The sequence below is a fragment of the Erpetoichthys calabaricus genome, chromosome 14 (assembly GCF_900747795.2).
Source record: "Erpetoichthys calabaricus chromosome 14, fErpCal1.3, whole genome shotgun sequence".
NCBI lineage: Eukaryota > Metazoa > Chordata > Cladistia > Polypteriformes > Polypteridae > Erpetoichthys > Erpetoichthys calabaricus.
In genome coordinates, this window is record NC_041407.2 from 80,821,366 (window position 1) to 80,844,454 (window position 23,089).

General features: G+C 41.4%; 1 protein-coding gene across 5 annotated transcripts in view; it reads right to left on the minus strand.

The window, feature by feature from the left end:
• epb41a (erythrocyte membrane protein band 4.1a) overlaps positions 1 to 23,089 on the minus strand; it is a 181,378-nt gene that overhangs the window by 9,224 nt on the left and 149,065 nt on the right. Inside the window, exons 19-23 of one of the 5 annotated variants that reach the window (XM_051918993.1) lie at positions 16,274 to 16,708; positions 14,791 to 14,919; positions 8,780 to 8,842; positions 8,296 to 8,397; positions 3,390 to 3,476 (exon numbers count right to left, since the gene is read on the minus strand). In XM_051918993.1, coding sequence (XP_051774953.1) covers positions 3,390 to 3,476; positions 8,296 to 8,397; positions 8,780 to 8,842; positions 14,791 to 14,919; positions 16,274 to 16,708 — 816 coding nt within the window. Of the gene's footprint in view, positions 1 to 3,389; positions 3,477 to 8,295; positions 8,398 to 8,779; positions 8,843 to 14,790; positions 14,920 to 16,273; positions 16,709 to 23,089 lie in introns of those variants that run through there. The other 4 variants (XM_051918994.1, XM_051918995.1, XR_007933468.1 and 1 more) reach the window with 4 other exon arrangements.

A 23,089-nucleotide genomic window follows, 5' to 3' on the forward strand; every position in this document is an offset into this window, starting at 1 on the left:
CTATTTAAGTAAACAAAATACTTTCTTATAAAATATACAGTAACTACAAATAAAGCATTTACTGTAAATCTTGCATACTCTTATATTATTGCTTATTTTTCATAAAATCTTACATTTCTGTTATGATGTCATTCTCCAATATAAAGGATAAAAAAAAAATCACTATAAAGTATTAATACCAATCTAAAGAGAGCTAGGAAAATTTTCAGCTCTTTCATTGATTGATTACTGTATTGCGTATTGGCGATTGTTTATGAGTATGAGTATAGTGGAGTGTAGGTGCTTATTGCACTTTATTATTGTCCTAATAAATAAGTATTGAACTTTTACCTGGTGTCTGTAGTCAAATCTGAGGGTTCAAGGGAGCGATAGCGCCCTCTATAGACCACACCAGAAGGCACTTGTTTAAAGTTTATAGAAGAAAAGCACAGAATTAAATGGGACGACCCGGCTGGTGTCCCAAATATTCTGTTTGTTCCGGTTCTGCTTGGATCTGTGCTCGGCCAGCTCACACCCCTACACATATTTTGCACAACGTGACACATCATGATCTGTCCATTCCTCCCTGCCAAATGCCTCAAGTTGTGCTAAGGTAGTTGGGGAGCAGCAATGGACAGCAATTTTTAGGTCTTGCCACAAATATTCAATAGGGTTAAGGTCAAAACGCTGACCTTGACGTTCAAGGACAATTTTTTTTCCATGTTAAGCAACCTGAATAGCCCTTTTCCAACTTCTAAATGTTTTCTTCCGGGAGGAATCATAAATGGACAAACTCTTCTGGTTAACATAATCAATGACAGAATTGCAAAAAAAAAAAGAGCTTCTGTAGTAGTCCTTAGTGATCAACTTCTAAACATAAACATTGTTGCCTTAGTTTTAACAGCTTTCAAACCGATGAAACATTGTAAAGTTAATAGATCCAGTCAATGAAGAGATAAAAGAACACATTTTAATATACCATTGCTACACATATATGTTTGTTGCTGGTACTAAACTCATGAGCATGTAAAGTTTACACAATGCCTCAAGAATGATGATGTGCCTTTTTAACAGTACAACTTTATTGTTGTACTGATTTGAGATTCAACTCTTGAAAGGGCAAATGCTTGTTTCAGAGTTAACATCTGAGAGTCCATACTGATAGATGACAGCACAGCAGGTCACTTCTGAATTAGCACGACTATAAAATGGCACCTGCTCCTGGTTTATATTTCCAACTTAACGTAACTGCAGTGTTATTAATTTATTTTTTTTTCTGACTAATAATTTAAACTATACAGTGGTGTGAAAAACTATTTGCCCCCTTCCTGATTTCTTATTCTTTTGCATGTTTGTCACACAAAATGTTTCTGATCATCAAACACATTTAACCATTAGTCAAATATAACACAAGGTAAACACAAAATGCAGTTTGTAAATGGTGGTTTTTATTATTTAGGGAGAAAAAAAAATCCAAACCTACATGGCCCTGTGTGAAAAAGTAATTGCCCCCTGAACCTAATAACTGGTTGGGCCACCCTTAGCAGCAATAACTGCAATCAAGTGTTTGCGATAACTTGCAATGAGTCTTTTACAGCGCTCTGGAGGAATTTTGGCCCACTCATCTTTGCAAAATTGTTGTAATTCAGCTTTATTTGAGGGTTTTCTAGCATGAACCGCCTTTTTAAGGTCATGCATAGCATCTCAATTGGATTCAGGTCAGGGACTTTGACTAGGCCACTCCAAAGTCTTCATTTTGTTTTTCTTCAGCCATTCAGAGGTGGATTTGCTGGTGTGTTTTGGGTCATTGTCCTGTTGCAGCACCAAAGATCGCTTCAGCTTGAGTTGACGAACAGATGGCCGGACATTCTTCTTCAGGATTTTTTGGTGGACAGTAGAATTCATGGTTCCATCTATCACAGCAAGCCTTCCAGGTCCTGAAGCAGCAAAACAACCCCAGACCATCACACTACCACCACCATATTTTACTGTTGGTATGATGTTCTTTTTCTGAATGCTGTGTTCCTTTTACGCCAGATGTAACGGGACATTTGCCTTCCAAAAAGTTCAACTTTTGTCTCATCAGTCCACAAGGTATTTTCCCAAAAGTCTTGGCAATCATTGAGATGTTTCTTAGCAAAATTGAGACGAGCCCTAGTGTTCTTTTTGCTTAACAGTGGTTTGCGTCTTGGACATCTGCCATGCAGGCCGTTTTTGCCAGTCTCTTCCTTATGGTGGAGTCGTGAACACTGACCTTAATTGAGGCAAGTGAGGCCTGCAGTTCTTTAGACGTTGTCCTGGGGTCTTTTGTGACCTCTCGGATGAGTCGTCTCTGCGCTCTTGGGGTAATTTTGGTCGGCCGGCCACTCCTGGGAAGGTTCACCACTGTTCCATGTTTTTGCCATTTGTGGATAATGGCTCTCACTGTGGTTCGCTGGGAGTCCCAAAGCTTAGAATGGCATTATAACCTTTACCAGACTGATAGATCTCAATTACTTCTGTTCTCATTTGTTCCTGAATATCTTTGGATCTTGGCATGAAGTCTAGCTTTTGAGGTGCTTTTGGTCTACTTCTCTGTGTCAGCAGCTCCTATTTAAGTGATTTCTTGATTGAAACAGGTGTGGCAGTAATCAGGCCATGGGGGTGGCTACGGAAATTGAAACTCAGGTGTGATACACCACAGTTAGGTTATTTTTTAACACGGGGGCAATTACTTTTTCCACACAGGGCCATGTAGGTTTGGATTTTTTTTCTCCCTAAATAATAAAAACCATCATTTAAAAACTGCATTTTGTGTTTACTTGTGTTATATTTGACTAATGGTTAAATGTGTTTGATGATCAGAAACATTTTGTGTGACAAACATGCAAAAGAATAAGAAATCAGGAAGGGGGCAAATAGTTTTTCACACCACTGTAAATATAATTGCTGTATGTCTGTGTGAGGAATAACTCACATGCAACATGAAAAAACGTTTGGAAACAATCCAACAAAATGACACAGAGTGGAATTGCTCAAATCCTTATATCTCACTGGTTGTTGGGCATTGTTTCTGTTACAAAAAACTGTTCAATAAACTGAAATAATTTAATAGGCAAGCTATTATTAAAAAAACAGTTTATTAGAAATTAACCATTCAGTTATTTTTTTGCTTTATAGAAAAAGATTAATATGCTCGAAGGAAATACAATAAATTGTGATTTATACAGTTAATTTTATTGTTCAATAAAATGCAATTAAAATTTTTAATCAAACAGCAGCCCTACTTAAAAGCAAATAGGAGTGTGGATTGTTCAAGATTGTGTAATTAGAAAAGACAAATAAAATAAAACTTTACTATGTATTGCAGATTTACACAGGTTCTGTTACTGTTCTACAAGGCTTCAAATTATTTAAGATAAAAATACTACACTTACCTGGTCATGGTCAATATCTGCATCTCCAGTAATGACAATTCGTTTTTCAATTCTTGTCTCTGAGACACCTCCTTTCACCATCTAGAATATTGGAAACACACTGGTATGAGATACAATTCCTCTGTCACTGACTTGTGCTACACAGGATATACAGGCATGGCTTTACTGCCTTGAAAAAAGTTTACACGCTGAATATAATTACATTTTTTTCTGTTGTTTTATTTTTTAAACATATTTTACATTATTGGCATAAAAACCGGACGCGGGTCACCGGGGCCCCACTCTGGAGCCAGGCCTGGAGGTGGGGCTCGATGGCGAGCGCCTGGTGGCCGGGCCTGCACCCATAGGGCTCGGCCGGGCACAGCCCGAAGAGGCAACGTGGGTCCCCCTTCCCATGGGCTCACCACCTATGGGAGGGGCCAAGGAGGTCGGGTGCAGTGTGAGTTGGGTGGTGGCCGAAGGCGGGTACCTTGGCGGTCCGATCCTCGGCTACAGAAACTGGCTCTTGGGACGTGGAATGTCACCTCTCTGAAGGGGAAGGAGCCTGAGCTAGGGCGCGAAGTTGAGAGGTTCCGGCTAGATATAGTCGGGCTCACCTCGACGCACAGCTTGGACTCTGGAACCAATCTCCTTGAGAGGGGCTGGACTCTCTACCACTCTGGAGTTGCCCCCGGTGAGAGGCGCCGAGCAGGTGTGGGGTATACTTATTGCCCCCCAACTTGGAGCCTGTACATTGGGGTTTACCCCCGGTGGACGAGAGGGTAGCCTCCCTTCGCCTTCGGGTGGGGGGACGGGTCCTAACTGTTGTTTGTGCGTATGCACCGAACAGCAGTTCGGAAGTACCCACCCTTTTTGGAGTCCCTGGAGGGGGTGCTAGAGGGCATACCTTCTGGGGACTCCCTCGTTCTGCTGGGAGACTTCAATGCTCACGTGGGCAATGACAGTGAGACCTGGAAGGGCGTGATTGGGAGGAATGGCCCCCTTGATCTGAACCCGAGCGGTGTTTTGTTATTGGACTTCTGTGCTCGTCACGGATTGTCCATAACGAACACCATGTTCAAGCATAGGGGTGTTCATATGTGCACTTGGCACCAGGACACCCTAGGCCTCAGTTCGATGATCGACTTTGTGGTCGTGTCGTCGGACTTGCGGCCACATGTCTTGGACACTCGGGTGAAGAGAGGGGCGGAGCTGTCAACTGATCACCACCTGGTGGTGAGTTGGCTTCGATGGTGGGGGAGGATGCCGGTCAGGCGTGGTAGGCCCAAACGTGTTGTGAGGGTCTGCTGGGAACGTCTGGCAGAGCCCCCTGTCAGAAGTAGCTTCAACTCCCACCTCCGGCAGAACTTCGACCACATCCCGAGGGAGGTGGGGGACATTGAGTCCGAATGGGCCATGTTCCGTGCCTCTATTGTTGAGGCAGCTGACCGGAGCTGTGGCCGTAAGGTGGTCGGTGCCTGTCGTGGCAGCAATCCCCGAACCCGCTGGTGGACACCGGCGGTGAAGGATGCCGTCAAGCTGAAGGAGGAGTCCTACAGGACCCTTTTGTCCTGTGGGACCCCGGAGGCAGCTGATAGGTACCGGCAGGCCAAGCGGAATGCGGCTTTGGTGGTTGCTGAGGCAAAAACTTGGGCGTGGGAGGAGTTTGGGGAGGCCATGGAGAATGACTTTCGGACGGCTTCGAGGAGATTCTGGTCCACCATCCGGCGTCTCAGGAAGGGGAAGCAGTGCAGTGTCAACACTGTATATGGTGGGGATGGTGCGCTGCTGACCTCGACTCGGGACGTTGTGGGTCGGTGGGGGGAATACTTCGAAGACCTCCTCAATCCCATTAACATGCCTTCCAATGAGGAAGCAGAGCCTGGGGACTCAGAGGTGGGCTCCCCCATCTCTGGGACTGAGGTCACCGAGGTGGTCAAAAAACTCCTTGGTGGCAGGGCCCCGGGGGGTGGATGAGATACGCCTGGAGTTCCTCAAGGCTCTGGATGTTGTAGGACTGTCTTGGCTGACACGCCTCTGCAACATCGCATGGACATCAGGGACAGTGCCTCTGGATTGGCAGACCGGGGTGGTGGTCCCCCTCTTTAAGAAGGGGGATCGGAGGGTGTGTTCCAACTACAGAGGGATCACACTCCTCAGCCTCCCTGGCAAAGTCTATTCAGGGGTCCTGGAGAGGAGGGTCCGTCGGATAGTCGAGCCTCGGATTCAGGAGGAACAGTGTGGTTTTCGTCCTGGTCGCGGAACCGTGGACCAGCTTCTATACCCTTAGCAGGGTCCTGGAGGGTGCATGGGAGTTTGCCCCAACCAGTCTACATGTGTTTTGTGGACTTAGAAAAGGCATTCGACCGTGTCCCTCGGGGAATCCTGTGGGGGGTACTCCGAGAGTATGGGGGTACCGGCCCCCCCTGATAAGGGCTGTTCAGTCCCTGTACGATCAGTGCCAGAGCTTGGTCCGCATTGCCGGCAGTAAGTCGAACCCGTTTCCAGTGAGAGTTGGACTCCGCCAGGGCTGCCCTTTGTCACCGATTCTGTTCATAACTTTTATGGACAGAATTTCTAGGCGCAGCCAGGGTGTTGAGGGGGTCCGGTTTGGTGGGCTCAGGATTGGGTCACTGCTTTTTGCAGATGATGTTGTCCTGTTTGCTTCATCAGGCCGTGATCTTCAGCTCTCTCTGGATCGGTTCGCAGCCGAGTGTGAAGCGGCTGGGATGAGAATCAGCACCTCCAAATCCGAGACCATGGTCCTCAACCGGAAAAGGGTGGAGTGCCCTCTCAGGGTTGGTAGCGAGATCCTGCCCCAAGTGGAAGAGTTCAAGTATCTCGGGGTCTTGTTCACGAGTGAGGGAAGAATGGAGCGTGAGATCGACAGGCGGATCGGTACAGCATCCGCAGTAATGCGGGCGTTGCATCGGTCTGTCGTGGTGAAAAAGGAGCTGAGCCGCAAGGCGAAGCTCTCAATTTACCAGTCGATCTATGTTCCTACCCTCACCTATGGTCATGAGCTATGGGTAGTGACCGAAAGAACGAGATCGCGAATACAAGCGGCTGAAATGAGTTTCCTCCGCAGGGTGTCTGGGCTTTCCCTTAAAGATAGGGTGAGAAGCTCAGTCATCCGGGAGGGGCTCAGAGTAGAGCCGCTGCTCCTCCGCATCGAGAGGAGTCAGATGAGGTGGCTCGGGCATCGGATCAGGATGCCTCCTGGACGCCTCCCTGGTGAGGTGTTCCAGGCACGTCCAACCGGGAGGAGGCCCCGGGGAAGACCCAGGACACGCTGGAGGGACTATGTCTCTCGACTGGCCTGGGAACGCCTTGGGATTCTCCCGGAAGAGCTAGAAGAAGTGGCCGGGGAGAGGGAAGTCTGGGCATCTCTGCTCAAGCTGCTGCCCCCGCGACCCGACCTCGGATAAGCGGGAGACAATGGATGGATGGATGGATGGATGGCATAAAAACCAACAGTTCTCTAAGGTCAATATGTTAAGATCACACTTCTTACAGCCTGTGAGTAAGCGCTGTTAGCAACTTTAGTGGAAATCTTAGTCTAGGTAAACCTGGGTCATTTACCACATAGAAAGAATGAACAAATCACTTGAAAAACAGGAAGTAGTAAAAATCATAATTTTAGCAGTCAAAAATAAAAAAAAAAACTTGTTATAATGCAATGAAACAACAACGGAAATATTACATGAATAAAGACAATTATTTTTTCATGCAAATGTCATAGAATTACTGTCTGAACACCACAAGCTATTTCTTTAGCAGGAATTTAATAAACAGGTTTGAAAAAAAGCAGCAGCCACACAGGACTTCCCAGTAGAGAGGTTAAAAAAAATACTACACAGATTATAGCATATTTGAGAAAAAATTCTAAGGAAATAAAAATATATAGGTGTTTGAGGAACACATTTTCTATGCAAGTCTCAAGTAAATACTTGTGTAACTGTTAAAGTGAGGTACTGGAAAAATACACCTCTTTTGCCTGGTGTCCAGGGTGCAAACAAAACTAAAAAAAAATCCTCACACAAATCCAATAATCTTCCAACCAAAAATGAAATGTTATTTGAAATGATGACTACATTACTATATTATTGCTTCTGGGGAAGTTGCAGTAAAATACACAAAAAAAAAAACTCTTACTAGGATAAAATGACCATCAAGTTTGGTTCAGAAAATAACCAATTTTGAATATTTTATTGTAAAAATCTATAATGCCACTTAGCAAACTCAACACAATTAAAAGAAATAATAAAGGTAAACACTTTTCGTAACAATTAAGATTGACTTAAGCTATCCCTGTACAATACCAGCCTAACGCACATTCTTACTAATAGAGTGAAAGTGACAGTAAACAGGCTTTAATGACAAATTATCATATATAAATAAATATGCATCAAAAATATACCTAGATCATCCTGAAGAGACGTGTAACAAAATTCTAGGAACAGGTGAGTCAAAAATAGAAACAACTATGTGGTGAGAAAATGTTTGAAAACATACAAGCAGGTTTAAATCAGGAAACAAATTAAACGTTTTTTTTTGAACGACATGCTAGAAAATCAACAAACTTCCCAGAGTGGGGACAGTTATACAAGTTAGGAGCCAAACACTTTCCAAGGCACTCTAAGAGGATGACCAAGATCTACAGGAAATTTCTGACTGTAGGTATTGCTGATAAAGAAGGTATAGCCAGTTAATGAATCCCAGGTGAAAATAACTTCCATTAAAAAAAAATTATAATTCCATCTACTCTTAGAGTTTGATTGATAATCTGATAACAGTTGCTATGAAAAAATGCAATAATGCAGAAATAAATCACGTGACAAATAATCTTTAACCACACTGTTGTATTTATTGCATATCTTAACATCTTAAATTTGAAGCATTCATGATCTTGAGAACTTACTTTGGTGATCTGTGTGGTTGTAGTGGTGCTCACAGTTTCTGAGGTGATGGTCTGTGCACTCAAAAGAACACCAGAATCTTTGTCTGTGTTGCTGTCTTCAGGCTTTAAAACACATTTTAACAACAGTCAGCAATTTATCAACAAAATAACTCATTGACCTAAATGCTCTTAAATGAATGAATGCTTCAGCTATGTCTAAAGGGACAACTGTTGTTACACAATATGTAGCAATGCTGTTGGATGTGTCTGAGTGGCGCCATGCATGGTCAGATTGCTGCAACATACCAGCTGTGATGTCACAAACCTATACACAAAAAATACCACAAAACATAACAGACCCATTAACAGCATAGTATTATTTTTAAACAGTTGACAGATTACACATTGTGAAACCAACTAAAATTTGGGGAGGGTGGAGAAAAAAAAAAAACACAAAGATAAACATAACAAACAAAAATGGTCCAATTTTGAATAAGTTGCTCACCAAATGAGGAATTTGTTGATTAAAGTACATCTTTATTGTACGATGTCCAACAGTCTGAGGGATCTACAAAATTGATTAATAATTTATACTTTCTATCTAAAACAAAGAGGTCTGAGTTAAGACTGTAAAGTCTTAGGGCAATAAACCAAAAGAGACTTTATCAGAGTCAGTAAATAAAGTAGTTGAATATGCTATGATCTATTTACAGGTTATCTACTAGATAGGTGTAAAAGTCTTCTTTCCAACTGGGTAAAGTTCCACTGCTTTTTGTCTCTACCATTTTGTCAGAAGGGCTTCAAGGATCTCTAGTTCGATAAGCCATTTCACTTTAACAATTTCATCTCAACTAAACAGTTTTTCCTGCAGAAACTGTGGAAAATTTCTCTGGTTTAATAAATAAATAAATAGAACTAATGACAATGGTATTTCATATCTATTACAAACCTATTGAACTCTGTTTTTGCAAATTTCATTTATCACAGAGATCATAAATTGAAACTTCTGTCTGTTATACGGAGTACAAAATAACGATAAGTTTTTTTTTTCCTTCTTTTGTAGGTCTTAGGCTTTCAACCATGATTCTTCAATCAATTAATAAAGCAGAAAAATAAACGTCTTGTGATTGTGCCCTTGTGGTGGCAAGGCTATTTATGCATCTGAAAGCCTGGTACATGTAAAAATCATGAAAACTGAGCTTGTGCATAAGCTGCAGCATCTATGGGCAGTTCCTCCCATACAATGCGTCTCTCAGGTCTTTCAAACCACTTAACATGCACTGTATAGAGTGTTCAGTTATATTATATTATGTCAATGTATGTGTGTCTGTGTGTATGTATGTATGTATGTATGTTCCAGCATTACTTCCAAACAGCTGGAGTGATTTTCATGAAACTTGGTACACATGTTTCTCAGTGGTCTCTTGTATGCATATTATCCAGTTGACACACTATTCAACTGAAAGATAACACCATTATAAACTTCAATATTTCACAAACCAACAGACAGATGGTCATACCTCAGAAGTGATACCTTTAACCCCAAGCATAAAAGGAGCTCCATCATTTTAAGCCAAGCAATACGTTAAAACCATATTTGCTCAGACCTGACAGAGCAGGATAAACAACTGCAGGAGCTTAGATAAGATTTCACCAGAGAAGGGTATACTACCAAAACAACAGAAACTTAAATAATAGTTGCCATACCCAAAGACAACCTTCTGGAGTATAAAAATAAAGACACCAAGAACCATACCTCCTTGTTACCTGTAACCCACATTTCCTGCAGATGACCTAATGTGGTCTGACTAATTCTATATACAGTATGAAATGTCCCAACACTGTCCTCTGTGTGGGAGAAACTGAACAAACACTACACCAAAAAATGAATTTACACAGGTTCCACATTAAGCATGGCAAGAGGGATGCTCCTGTAGGAGACCACTTCAACAGCCATGGACACTGTGAGAAGGATGTTCAAGTCACTGTGCTTATGGTCAACTTCAAAGCACAGCATGAGAGCAAAGAGTGGAAAGTTTAACTCATGCTAAAATGTAACACATTACAACATGGTTCTCTGAATGACCCAGGCAACCTGACTACAGAACCAAATTGTATGGAAAACTCAAAAACTTCAAAATACTTTGTTGGATAGTTATCTTATCAAAAGATCTTGACTATACATTGTTCTCCTCTCTTGCTAAATGAACCAAGGCCCTGAGAAGTCTATTATTTTTTTATATCCAGGATGTCTCACTTAACGGTTTTTTCAATGCTGCATCTGTCCTAGTGCCTATATAAACACAGGGAATTCCAGTCTCTGTATTACATCTTGGCTGAAGAAGGGGCATGAGCTGCCACGAAAGCCTGCATATTGTAATCTTTTTAGTTAGCCAAAAAATGGTGTCCCCCTCCTCGAACCGCCACCTTATCGTGGTGGAGGGGTTTGCGTGTCCCAATGATCCTAGGAGCTCTGTTGTCCGGGGCTTTATGCCCCTGGTAGGGCCACCCAAGGCAAACTGGTCCTAGGTGAGGGATGAAACAAAGTGCGGTTCAACACAACCTTCTATGATGAACAAAAAATTTGGACGGCGTTTTCCCTCGCCCGGACGCGGGTCACCGGGGCCCCCGTCTGGAGCCAGGCCTGGAGGTGGGGCTCGATGGTGACCGCCTGGTGGCCGGGCTTGCACCCGTGGGGCTCGGCCAGGCACAGCCCGAAGGGGCAACGTGGGTCCCCCTTCCCATGGGCTCACCACCTAGGGGAGGGGCCAAGGAGGTCGGGTGCAGTGTGAGTTGGGTGGTGGCCGAAGGCGGGGACCTTGGCGGTCCGATCCTCGGCCACAGAAGCTGGCTCTTGGGACATGGAATGTCCCCTCTCTGAAGGGGAAGGAGCCTGAGCTAGTGCGTGAGGTCGAGAGATTCCGGCTAGATATAGTCGGGCTCACCTCGACGCACAGCTTGGACTCTGGAACCAATCTCCTTGAGAGGGGCTGGACTCTGTACCACTCTGGAGTTGCCCCCGGTGAGAGGCGCCGAGCGGGTGTGGGCATACTTATTGCCCCCCCGACTTGGAGCCTGCACATTGGGGTTTACCCCGGTGGACGAGAGGGTAGCCTCCCTCCGCCTTCGGGTGGGGGGACAGGTCCTAACTGTTGTTTGTGCGTATGCTCCGAACAGCAGTTTGGAGTACCCACCCTTTTTGGAGTCCCTGGAGGGGGTGCTAGAGGGCATACCTTCTGAGGACTCCCTCGTACTGCTGGGAGACTTCAATGCTCACGTGGGCAATGACAGTGAGACCTGGAAGGGCATGATTGAGAGGAATGGCCCCCCCTATCTGAACCCGAGCGGTGTTTTGTTATTGGACTTCTGTGCTTGTCACGGATTGTCCATAACAAACACCATGTTCAAGCACAGGGGTGTTCATATGTGCACTTGGCACCAGGACACCCTAGGCCTCAGTTCGATGATCGACTTTGTGGTTGTGTCGTCGGACTTGCGGCCACATGTCTTGGACACTTGGGTGAAGAGAGGGGCGGAGCTGTCAACTGATCACCACCTGGTGGTGAGTTGGCTCCGATGGTGGGGGAGGATGCCAGTCAGGCCTGGTAGGCCCAAACGTGTTGTGAGGGTCTGCTGGGAACGTCTGGCAGAGCCCCCTGTCAGAAGTAGCTTCAACTCCCACCTCCGGCAGAACTTCGACCATGTCCCGAGGGAGGTGGGGGACATTGAGTCCAAATGGGCCATGTTCCGTGCCTCTATTGTTGAGGCGGCTGACCGGAGCTGTGGCGGTAAGGTGGTCGGTGCCTGTCGTGGCGGCAATCCCCGAACCCGTTGGTGGACACCGGCGGTGAGGGATGCTGTCAAGCTGAAGAAGGAGTCCTACCGGTCCCTTTTGTCCTGTGGGACTCTGGAGGCAGCTAATAGGTACCGGCAGGCCAAGCGGAATGCGGCTTCGGTGGTTGCTGAGGCAAAAACTCGGGCATGGGAGGAGTTTGGGGAGGCCATGGAGAATGACTTTCGGACAGCTTCGAGGAGATTCTGGTCCACCGTCCGGCGGCTCAGGAGGAGGGAAGCAGTGCAGTGTCAACACTGTATATGGTGGGGATGGTGTGCTGCTGACCTCGACTCGGGATGTTGTGGGTCGGTGGGGGGAGTACTTCGAAGACCTCCTCAATCCCACTAACATGCCTTCCAATGAGGAAGCAGAGCCTGGGGACTCGGAGGTGGGCTTCCCCATCTCTGGGACTGAGGTCACCGAGGTGGTCAGAAAACTCCTCGGTGGCAGGGCCCCAGGGGTGGATGAGATACGCCCGGAGTTCCTCAAGCCTCTGGATGTTGTAGGACTGTCTTGGTTGACACGTCTCTGCAACATCGTATGGACATCAGGGACAGTGCCTCTGGATTGGCAGACCGGGGGTGGTGGTCCCCCTCTTTAAGAAAGGGGACCGGAGGGTGTGTTCCAACTACAGAGGGATCACACTCCTCAGCCTCCCTGGAAAAGTCTATTCCGGGGTTCTGGAGAGGAGGGTCCGTCGGATAGTCGAACCTTGGATTCAGGAGGAACAGTGTGGTTTTCATCCTGGTCGCGGAACAGTGGACCAGCTCTACACCCTTAGCAGAGTCCTGGAGGGTGCATGGGAGTTCGCCCCAACCAGTCTACATGTGTTTTGTGGACTTGGAAAAGGCGTTCGATCGTGTCCCTCGGGGAATCCTGTGGAGGGTGCTCCGGGAGTATGGGGTACCGGACCCCCTGATAAGGGCTGTTCGGTCCCTGTACAACCGGTGTCAGAGCTTGGTCTGCATTGCCGGCAGTAAGTCGAACCCGTTTCCAGTGAGAGTTGGACTCCGCCAGGGCTGCCCTTTGTCACCGATTCTGTTCATAACTTTTATGGACAGAATTTCTAGGCGCAGCCAGGGTATTGAGGGGTTCCGGTTTGGTGGACTCAGGATTGGGTCACTGCTTTTTGCAGATGATGTTGTCCTGTTTGCTTCATCAGGCCGTGATCTTCAGCTCTCTCTGGATCGGTTCGCAGCTGAGTGTGAAGCGGCTGGGATGAGAATCAGCACCTCCAAATCCGAGACCATGGTCCTCAACCGGAAAAGGGTGGACTGCCCTCTCAGGGTTGGTAGCGAGATCCTGCCCCTAGTGGAGGAGTTCAAGTATCTCGGGGTCTTGTTCACGAGTGAGGGAAGAATGGAGCGTGAGATCGACAGGCGGATCGGTGCGGCGTCCGCAGTGATGCGGGCTCTGCATCGGTCTGTCGTGGTGAAAAAGGAGCTGAGCCATAAGGCAAAGCTCTCAATTTACCAGTCGATCTATGTTCCTACCCTCACCTATGGTCATGAGCTATGGGTAGTGACCGAAAGAACGAGATCGCGAATACAAGCGGTTGAAATGAGCTCCTCCGCAGGGTGTCTGGGCTCTCTCTTAAAGATAGGGTGAGAAGCTCAGTCATCCGGGAGGGGCTCAGAGTAGAGCCGCTGCTCCTCCGCATCGAGAGGAGTCAGATGAGGTGGCTCGGGCATCTGATCAGGATGCCTCCTGGACGCCTCCCTGGTGAGGTGTTCTGGGCACGTCCAACCGGGAGGAGGCCCCGGGGAAGACCCAGGACACGCTGGAGGGACTATGTCTCCCGGTTGGCCTGGGAACGCCTCGGGATTCTCCCGGAAGAGCTAGAAGAAGTGGCCGGGGGAGAGGGAAGTCTGGGCATCTCTGCTCAAGCTGCTGCCCCCGCGACCTGACCTTGGATAAGCGGAAGAGCGGAAGATAAGCGGATGGATGGAAAAAATGGTGTCATTTTGCTTGACTTCTCATTACAGTAAGTCACACTGAAAGCATAACTTAAAAAACTATTTTAAATAAATAAAATTATAGCATGCAGTTTTTTACATTACAACTAAAAGATAACAGTAATGAAAACAAAATAATGACGTTAGTAGTAAAAACCTTTGCAAAGGGGAAACAACCTTTATATTTACCGGGTAGGAGTCCTTCCTTTTTATATTGGTAGGGAATATCATATTCTAAGTACTTGTGACAAATATGCACCATTGCTTCTGGAACCTACAATTTCTTTGAATCACCGATATAGTCACTGTAATGACTTTATTATTGTTCGAAAATTGTTTGCCTGATTAGGTTAACTGAATGAATTCTACTCCAATTCTACAATATCTATTTGCAGACAACACACAGATTAACAAGACAGGATCTGAACTTCACTCTCTTGTCTTACTAAATGGTTCAACTTTATTGTAGTTAAAAAACCAACATAATTTTAAAAATGGAAATCTAAATATAGTACAACTAATATTTAACAACATTCATTCAGTCTTTATCTTTAATAAATTTATAAATTAGCATTAACAGAAGAGATGGCAAGAACTGAATAGATTGTGACATCTGCAACATAAAATACAGTGACCATAAAGCAGTTGCTGATTTGAAAATCTAGGTAATGTCTGTGAGGTGAAATCTGAATCTGTCATGTTCAAGTAGTATACTTGGAAGCTTACCTGTGCAGCTTCATACGTGATGGTCTTGGTCTCTGTATGTACAATAGGCACATCCTTTGTGGTGATGTCACTCTTCATAAAGCTTGAAGCATCAGAGATTGTGACAGTCTGAGTTTTCACCAGTGGAGGCTGAAGAAACATAGGAAGCTTGTATACTGCAATTTTTTTTTTTTCTAAACATGATTTTATTTTTTAATTAAAATGTTACACTTTGATCTGATAAACTGGCAAAAGAGTAAAAATATACTGGAATTCAAATAAAGAAAAATAATTTTAATAAGGTTGCTGAATATGGATTCTAGCTTAATCCCTGAAAATGTTTCTACAACAGACTTGCTTGAAACACAACTCTCTGTACAGTTACCAGATCATGAGGGAGTAACGGTTAATACTATAGACTGAATAAAAAGAAAAGATAAAGAAGTTAACCAGAACAGACCCATCACCTAAAAAGGAACACTGAGAAAACCAGTTACGTAAAAGGTAAAGATATTAAATCAAGACTTCTGTTGTTGCAAATTGTACAAGAAGCACACAAAATTTATGGTAGGTTAGATTTGCATGAGATTAACACCATAAGCCATCACCGATATAAAAAGTATCTGCTGGGAAAGTGAGACTTCCATAAGATCAAAGACACTGAATGCTGCTCATGAGTTTTCAATCTGGTTGCTTGTCCAGAAAACAATAAAACTATAGCTTTCCATGACAGATACTGCCACAGCCTTGGTTGGAATAATACTAAATAATACTGTAGCAATTTCTGACATTTCTATTAGATGTGATCTTATAAACTAAAACTGTGAAACCTTTAGTATTTCTACGTTTAAAACAATCAGTCAGGACGAACATCCCTCCCCCCCCCCCCCCCCCCCCCAAAAAAGGCCAAATTGATAAAGCAATGGGCCAGATAACCAGAAAATCCGAATATAATTCATTTGCAGATATAAACTGCATATCAGTTTTGAGACTGGATACAAAAATGGCAGCCACTACTGTTCTACGAGGTCATATTTCCTTTGCCATTAAACAACAGCTGTCCAGACAAGCATACCATAGCTGCAAGGTTTTTATTTGTAAATGTGCTCAACTTTTTATAGGCATAAAAGAAAACTTATGATCACAAAGTGTCAATAATGTTAAGCATCTCTCTTCCATGATCCTGAAGAAAAATGAATTAACCAGGTTCTTAATCTTATAAGTGGAGTACTGAAAATTTAAAGGTGTGTTTATGCTTAATTTTACAAACTCTTCCTCAACTGGGTGACAAAGATCAAATATAAACTTGAAAGAAATAAGGAAGTGGTAAACCAAGTCTGAGGTCAGCAGTTGTAGTCATTGTTGATCCCCCATGCCCCCAAACTCTCCCTTTTCTTTCCAACTTTCCAGCAGTACCAGAGAAGTGAAAAACATACAAAGAAGGAAAATAGAAAACGTATGTTGTACAGATTAGAAGGTTTTAGCTTTTGGGACATAATACTACCTGAAAACACCGAATGAGGCAAGGAGGATTCTCGCAGTAAAGATGACTGAAATATCCTCCAACAACCTCAACACTCTTTTCTGCTACGTCACACCTGTGCTCCACTATGTCATCTACAAGTTCCTCCTCTTTCCAGGTACACAGTTGAGGGAGATGAGTGCCTTGTAGGGATTCAGGAAACAACACTGGGGAGTGTGAGGCTTTAGTCTCTAAGCTGACTTCTGGCCCTGTTGGCCAGCCCACCTCCTCCTTGCTGTGGAGAAAGGAAAAGGTGCTTTCCTCATCTTCCTCCTCCTCCTCACTGTTCTCAAAAGAAGAAGCTCGACCCCGAGAGAAGGCTGCCAAATCAGCTGCCCCCCTGTTCTCACCAAAACGTGTATCCGCTCTCCGAATTTCCCTTTCTAAATCCTCTCTCTTAGGAATTTCAAATCCACTCTACAGGAGAAAAACAAAAGCCAAATGGGGACACAGAAACAAAACTGCTGTTATTACACTGTATACTGTCAAAAACCAGAAACAATCAGAAGATGCTGTGATCACTCCCTTATGAGGTGTGACCTTGATTACTTTACATATGTTTTGACTTTTTTTTTTTTTTTTTTTAAACTCACATGGGACAAGTAGGTTATTTAATTGGTTTATATAGTTTTATGGGAAACAATGTCTCTCTAGAAATGAGGAATAAATAACAAGACAAAATATGTATTGCATACAAAACATTAAGAAAAATATTACTGCTTTTACACATAAGCAAATTTTACTAAATGTTAAGGTGATGATATGAAAGAACAAGGTTCATTTGCACAAAAAAGCAGCCAAGATAAGATTAAGAAAGCATGAAAAGTAACTATATAAGATGATACACATACCGTTCTCAGGGGTTATCAATTTCACTGCAATATACTTAATAAGTAATTACTGACATTAATCAGAAATTTATCTCCATAGTATGAACTTAGTCTAAGACTTTCACTCCAAGCAACTTGAAAATTGTAAGTGCAGTAGGACTAGATTATATGCATTACTTATATTACATAATCTTCCTCAAAATTTTGTTGAAGGCGTTAACTTTTAAATGTTCATAACCGATAATGCACTGTGCTACTGTTTCCTAAATCTGTACGAGATCCTGCTGATCTCAGAGGCAACTGTCATAACCATAAAGAAGTTAGACACAGTCTAAAAGTCAATTTATGTAAGGCACTGCATGAATGACTGCAAGTACAACCTTATTCTCAAAAGAAACAATGTAATGAGTTAATTCCAGGGGCATTTCTCCCAGAGTGTGGGATTTCACACAGAGAGTAGAGACAAAATCCATTTGGAAACAAGAAATTAACTTAATCATATTATTTAAAAAACTTAGATAACAAGTGCTACTCAAAGTGTGCTACAGTATATGCTTTTTAAAGCCTATAATTTTACTGAATGTGGTCTCTAAATGCCTCTGCTAATTTAGGCATGTGTCATATGTATAACCTTAAACAGACAAATTACAAAAAAAATTGATAAAGCACTGACTAACGTACAGTATATTCTACTGTGATATGGATGCAACTGGAGGCCTTAAAGCATAAGTTGCTGGTCTTCACACATTTTAAAGTTTCACAATAATTCAATAAAATATACAATAACTATTTTATGGAGTTTAAGCTGAATGGGGAACAAAAATTAAATGTTTCTAGTAAACACTACATTGCATTTGAAGCGATTATTTTATTCACTAAACAGTAAAAATATCGTACATTGAAGAGCGGCTAGAAATAACTTTACAAATTAGTATTTGGCTTTTAGAGATGACTTTTGTTAATAAGCAGCTTTTCAAAATATTTTGACGCTCTGTCTCAGGATTGTGACCTTGCCATGAAGAAAGGGCTCACATGCTTTAAGGTCTTATGACCGTGCTGTTAGGAGATCTATACTCCTAGTAGGGTTATCCTTGGCAAACTGGTTTAATGGAAGGTGCCATAATGACTCCAATGATGACTTTCAAAAGTGGTAACAAGAACCATGCCTGAAACAGCTCATACTAGAATCTTCCCCTGAAGGTAGGCCATGGGTGGTGTGAAGTGATGTATTATTTATATGTTATATAGTGTAAATTTAGCATAGGAGAAGTTGCATGTAATTGCAAACAGAAATACCCAACAATTACGTCAAGAAAGACATTCACTATGATATAGTTTTAATTTTTTGATTCTTTTACCAGTTTTCTCTTTTGTCCTTCTGCATGGCAAGTCTGTACTTGTTTACCAGACTTATTTATTAGTTAAGACTGGTTCATACTTATAGTTTAGGTTAGAGCAGATGTCTTGTTATGCACAGCCATACATTTATAATGTTTTACTGGTGTTAATGTTTTGTGAGAAATGTTTTCATTAGAGTACACATTTAGCTTTTCCTTGCTATACCTGCTAGGTAAAATTGAATCAGGTTGCTGATTCTGTTGTGTTTGTTCCAGGATAATTCCAAGTGTCTGGTGCTGGGTAACCTATGCATTTTCATAACCTGACTGGATACAAGACCAGCATGCGAGTCTGGTCCAAAACAAGTTAGAAAACAACCATGTGTAAGAGAGATACAGTAAACACAGACATGGATTTTGGCAATTAGCCTTGATTCACTGGATCTAAAACATCCCAGGCTGGATACATGAGGGTTGCATTCTTTGATTTTTAAGGACTATATTGTCAATTTGGTCTCATATGACTAATTCCTCAAATGTCTTTGAAAAGATCACGGCTAACTGAAAACTTTTCTGTTTAAAAATCAACACCTCCATTTCTCAGTTTAGGTGTCTTTCCTGAAAATGAGCAACTTGTTGGTGCCTCTGGTTGAGGGGAGTATGTACTATATCTTAGTGTCTGTTAAACAAGAAAGGGACAAGGAGATTATGGCAATGACAAGCTAGTTTCTCTAGTTGTGGTGATACTGTGAGCATGGATACCAATGTTAGTGTTGAAATGAACGCATCACTCAGTTAACTAGTCAATTTACATTCCTATCCCATCACTTCTAACAATGAGCTGTAGACAAATAATAAAAACAGGGAAAAAGGATTATTCAATACAGTATGTGTTTAAGAAAATGGTTAATATTCTTGTACACCAAAATCTCTCTCATCCAAAGTAAAGGTTACTCACACAACTATAAAATATAGTAGCAAGACAGTATTTTAGAAAGTACACTATTACCAAGAACACAACATAGTATTACATAAACAAAGTAAGCAATTTCTAAAATGTATAGCACATCTTCAATTAGACAGTAGTATACTGTTTACAGACAATATAATAACAAAGAAGAATAAGTACTAAATCTTCTACAGTCTATTTCCCCTTCATAAATTTTGGTTTTCATTACTAAAGAAAATCTTTTTTAGAAAAATTATATTCCACAATGTTTACTTATATGAAGAACTGATTATATATGAAAACTAGCAAAGTAATTGTTGCACCGCAGCTACAATACAATTTACAGCAAGTTTGTATCAAGAAAGCAATGAAACAACAGTTCTTTGCACCTATAAGCCAGTGTCAAATACTGAATTACTATCAACACTTTTTAAGATAAACAGGTGTTGATAAAGAACTCTGCAAAAACATTAATAAAAAACACTTCTAGAAAAGATCTACAAACAAAAGAAAGATCTAGAAATTCTTACATTTAGACAGCTCATTTGCAAATCTGATTATGATTTGTCATATGAGGCACTACATGAAAATACTGTTAATGAAATCAGAGCAGAGGAAAATACTGTTAATGAAATCTGAGCAGAGTACCATGTCTCTTCCTTAACTATACACAATTTCAAATGTATGCTATTTAATATTCTGTCATCTGTGACATGTCTGAGTTGATTTTTTCCACTGTTTACATAATTTACTGACTTGTTTGCTGTACTATCAAAAAGCTAAATTAACAGGTTTGTTTCTTGCAACTTACTTTTTTTTTTTAATATTTTGAATCTCTATCTTGTTTAACTAGGGAGAAACTTGTTAACCCCTGCATTGAGTTAAATCACAATTATTGTATTGTGAGCAATTCTGCAAATTAACATATATATGGCAATTAATTTTTTTCATAAGCCTTTAAAGAAAGTGCAAAATTCAGCAGAGAAACAACTGATGTAGAAGTATAACTTAAGGATTTTCACGTACTGTAACAGCCACCATATAATGCAACTCATCTGGTTAAAATTAAGAAAACTGATTTTCACCACAAAAAACAAATTTAATTCATATATTTGACATCAACAGAACACAGAAACCAACTTGCAAAAAAACAAAAATAAATAAAACACAGGAATTCTGACAAACCATATCATAAATTACCTATATTTTAAGAGAATTACGTGGGTCCATGTGTATTTATGATGCAGTAACCAAGATTAAGTTAGCTAAAGCAACTCTTACCAAATTCAAAACCTGTTTGCTTTTTACTTACATAAAATTGTTTAGGGGTCAGATCATTAAAAATACGAGAAGGAGAAAACAAAGGGTAATGTTATTTTAAGACCCGAAAAAAAAAATCATTAAGTGAATATGGTGAAAGGAAAATGGCAAAGTAAGTGACAGTTAAACTAGTTAAAAGAAATGTGTTATGACAAATAAACTGTCAGTAACAATAAAGCTCCTAATAATAAATGTGGTAACTTGGTAATAGGCAAGTTGTTTGTTTTTTTATTTTTTGACAGGGTGGACGGGGGCTTATTATACTGTGCCAATTCTGAAAAGCTATTTATAATCAACAAATAAGGTCAATGTAAAAAACAATTTCTAAGCAACACTACACAAAATCAAAATGTATAGCACATCCCATGGAAACAGTGTCTGTGCTAGTTTGTTATGATTAAATGAGCATTGTCAAACTTACAAAGTAGAAAAGTTGTAAACTTTAAATTACAAGCATTAAAAACAATATATTTTAAAGTTCAAATATATTCCATTATATATATTACTCACAAGTTCAGGATTGTTAACATGCTTTTATTTTAACCCAAGTAGACATTTTCATCTACAGATGCAGAGGTCATTGGTGTAGGGAATACCAATAGTATATTTTAATTTTTCTATCAATGCACAAAATTAGCCTAACCTTCTAAGATGGAATCTAAAAAGAATATTTAATCAGTATGTTTCTCTGTTTAATACTTGTTCAGTTTCACTGACTATCAACATAACTAAAAGACACCCCCAGTCTGCAAGAAAAATACCTCACCAAATCCCAGTAGTTCTTCCCCAACTGCACTATAGGACCCACATCCAGATATCACAAATTTAAAAGTACAAATTAAAAATAATAAAAACAAGAATGGGAAAGAGGTTTAGTAATCCGTTTGGGTTGTTTGGTTTTTGCTGAACATATTCAAGAAAAGGCAGAAGTTCATTTTATAGCATATGCAGTTTGTTGCTCAGAGGTTTTCCATCAATTTCAGTCACTAGAACCTGGGAACATCAAAAGAGCATCTAATATTTCAAGAAAGGAAATAAAATGCTAAGCAGAAAAATGCATATTTTTTCATTTCTTTGAATGGAAAATGATTAAAAAAAATACTGGGTGCCCTTTTCTTCTATTTTAATTTGGTCAAGTTGCTCATACTCATGGTAGTACTGCTGGAAGTCACAAGAGGAGTGTTTCTTGTTTATTTGTGTCTGAAGAAATATATTTCTGACTCATATAAAAATGAGCCACCATAAGGTTACTGCGAGAACAAAAAAGCAGGACATAAGAAAAGGAATGCGAGTATTCCGAAAGGCAACAGTATATAGCTGACAGGGTTTGACTTTCTTGCTGTCCTCAGGGATAAAAATTGAAACCTTTTGAGAGTGTTCATCCTTGCCTTCGGGTGGAGATTTCACACTTTTTCTTTTCTGCTCTTCCTTCTTTGCTACTAGAGGACTTCCCTCGGTCTGCTTTTATTGACAGGAGACCAAGAAAGACAGAAAGACATGAAAAAATGGGAGACATGAAATGCCAAGAGTGATAGACCCGAGGACAGTAGGGTGTGCAAAGAATAGCCTAAAAGATTAAGACTGCACAAATTTGAAGTTTTTCCATTAATGCATTAATTACAAGTATTTGGCAAACTGTGTTTCCTCACTTTAAGAGCAGCCTTTTTATAAACGGAGCTTTCTCACAATTCATTCATCTCTGTCGGCTCAAATATGGGAGAAAGAAAAAAAAAAAAAGATTTGTATTAAAGGAATACTACACACAAAAATATTACTTAGCCCATGTAGTCTGTAGTGAAGGCTGAGAAAAAATTTTAATCTCATGTTTTCATGGAGAATGAAAATAAACTCTCTTGACAGAATGAGTGTCTATGGAAATGAAGACAAAAGAAACATGTTCACATGGAATCGAGTTTACAACTGAAGCCCCGTCTTTTCTCCTCATTCACTGGTCAAGAGTGCTCTCTTTAATTTGAAAGCTCTATCCTATAAGAAAACGTTTACACTGTATGGACTGCTCTGATTTTATTTATTTAACACTATTTTAGCAAAAAAACATACAGTGCATCTGGAAATTATTCACAGCGTATCACTTTTTCCACATTTTGTTATGTTACAGCCTTATTACAAAATGGATTAAATTCATTTTTTTCCTCAGAATTCTACACACAACACCCCATAATGACAACGTGAAAAAAGTTTACTTGAGGTTTTTGCAAATTTATTAAAAAAAAAAAAAAAAAAAGACAAATCACATGTACATAAGTATTCACAGCTTTTGCTCAATACTTTGTCGATGCACCTTTGGCAGCAATTACAGCCTCAAGTCTTTTTGAATATGATGCCACAAGCTTGGCACACC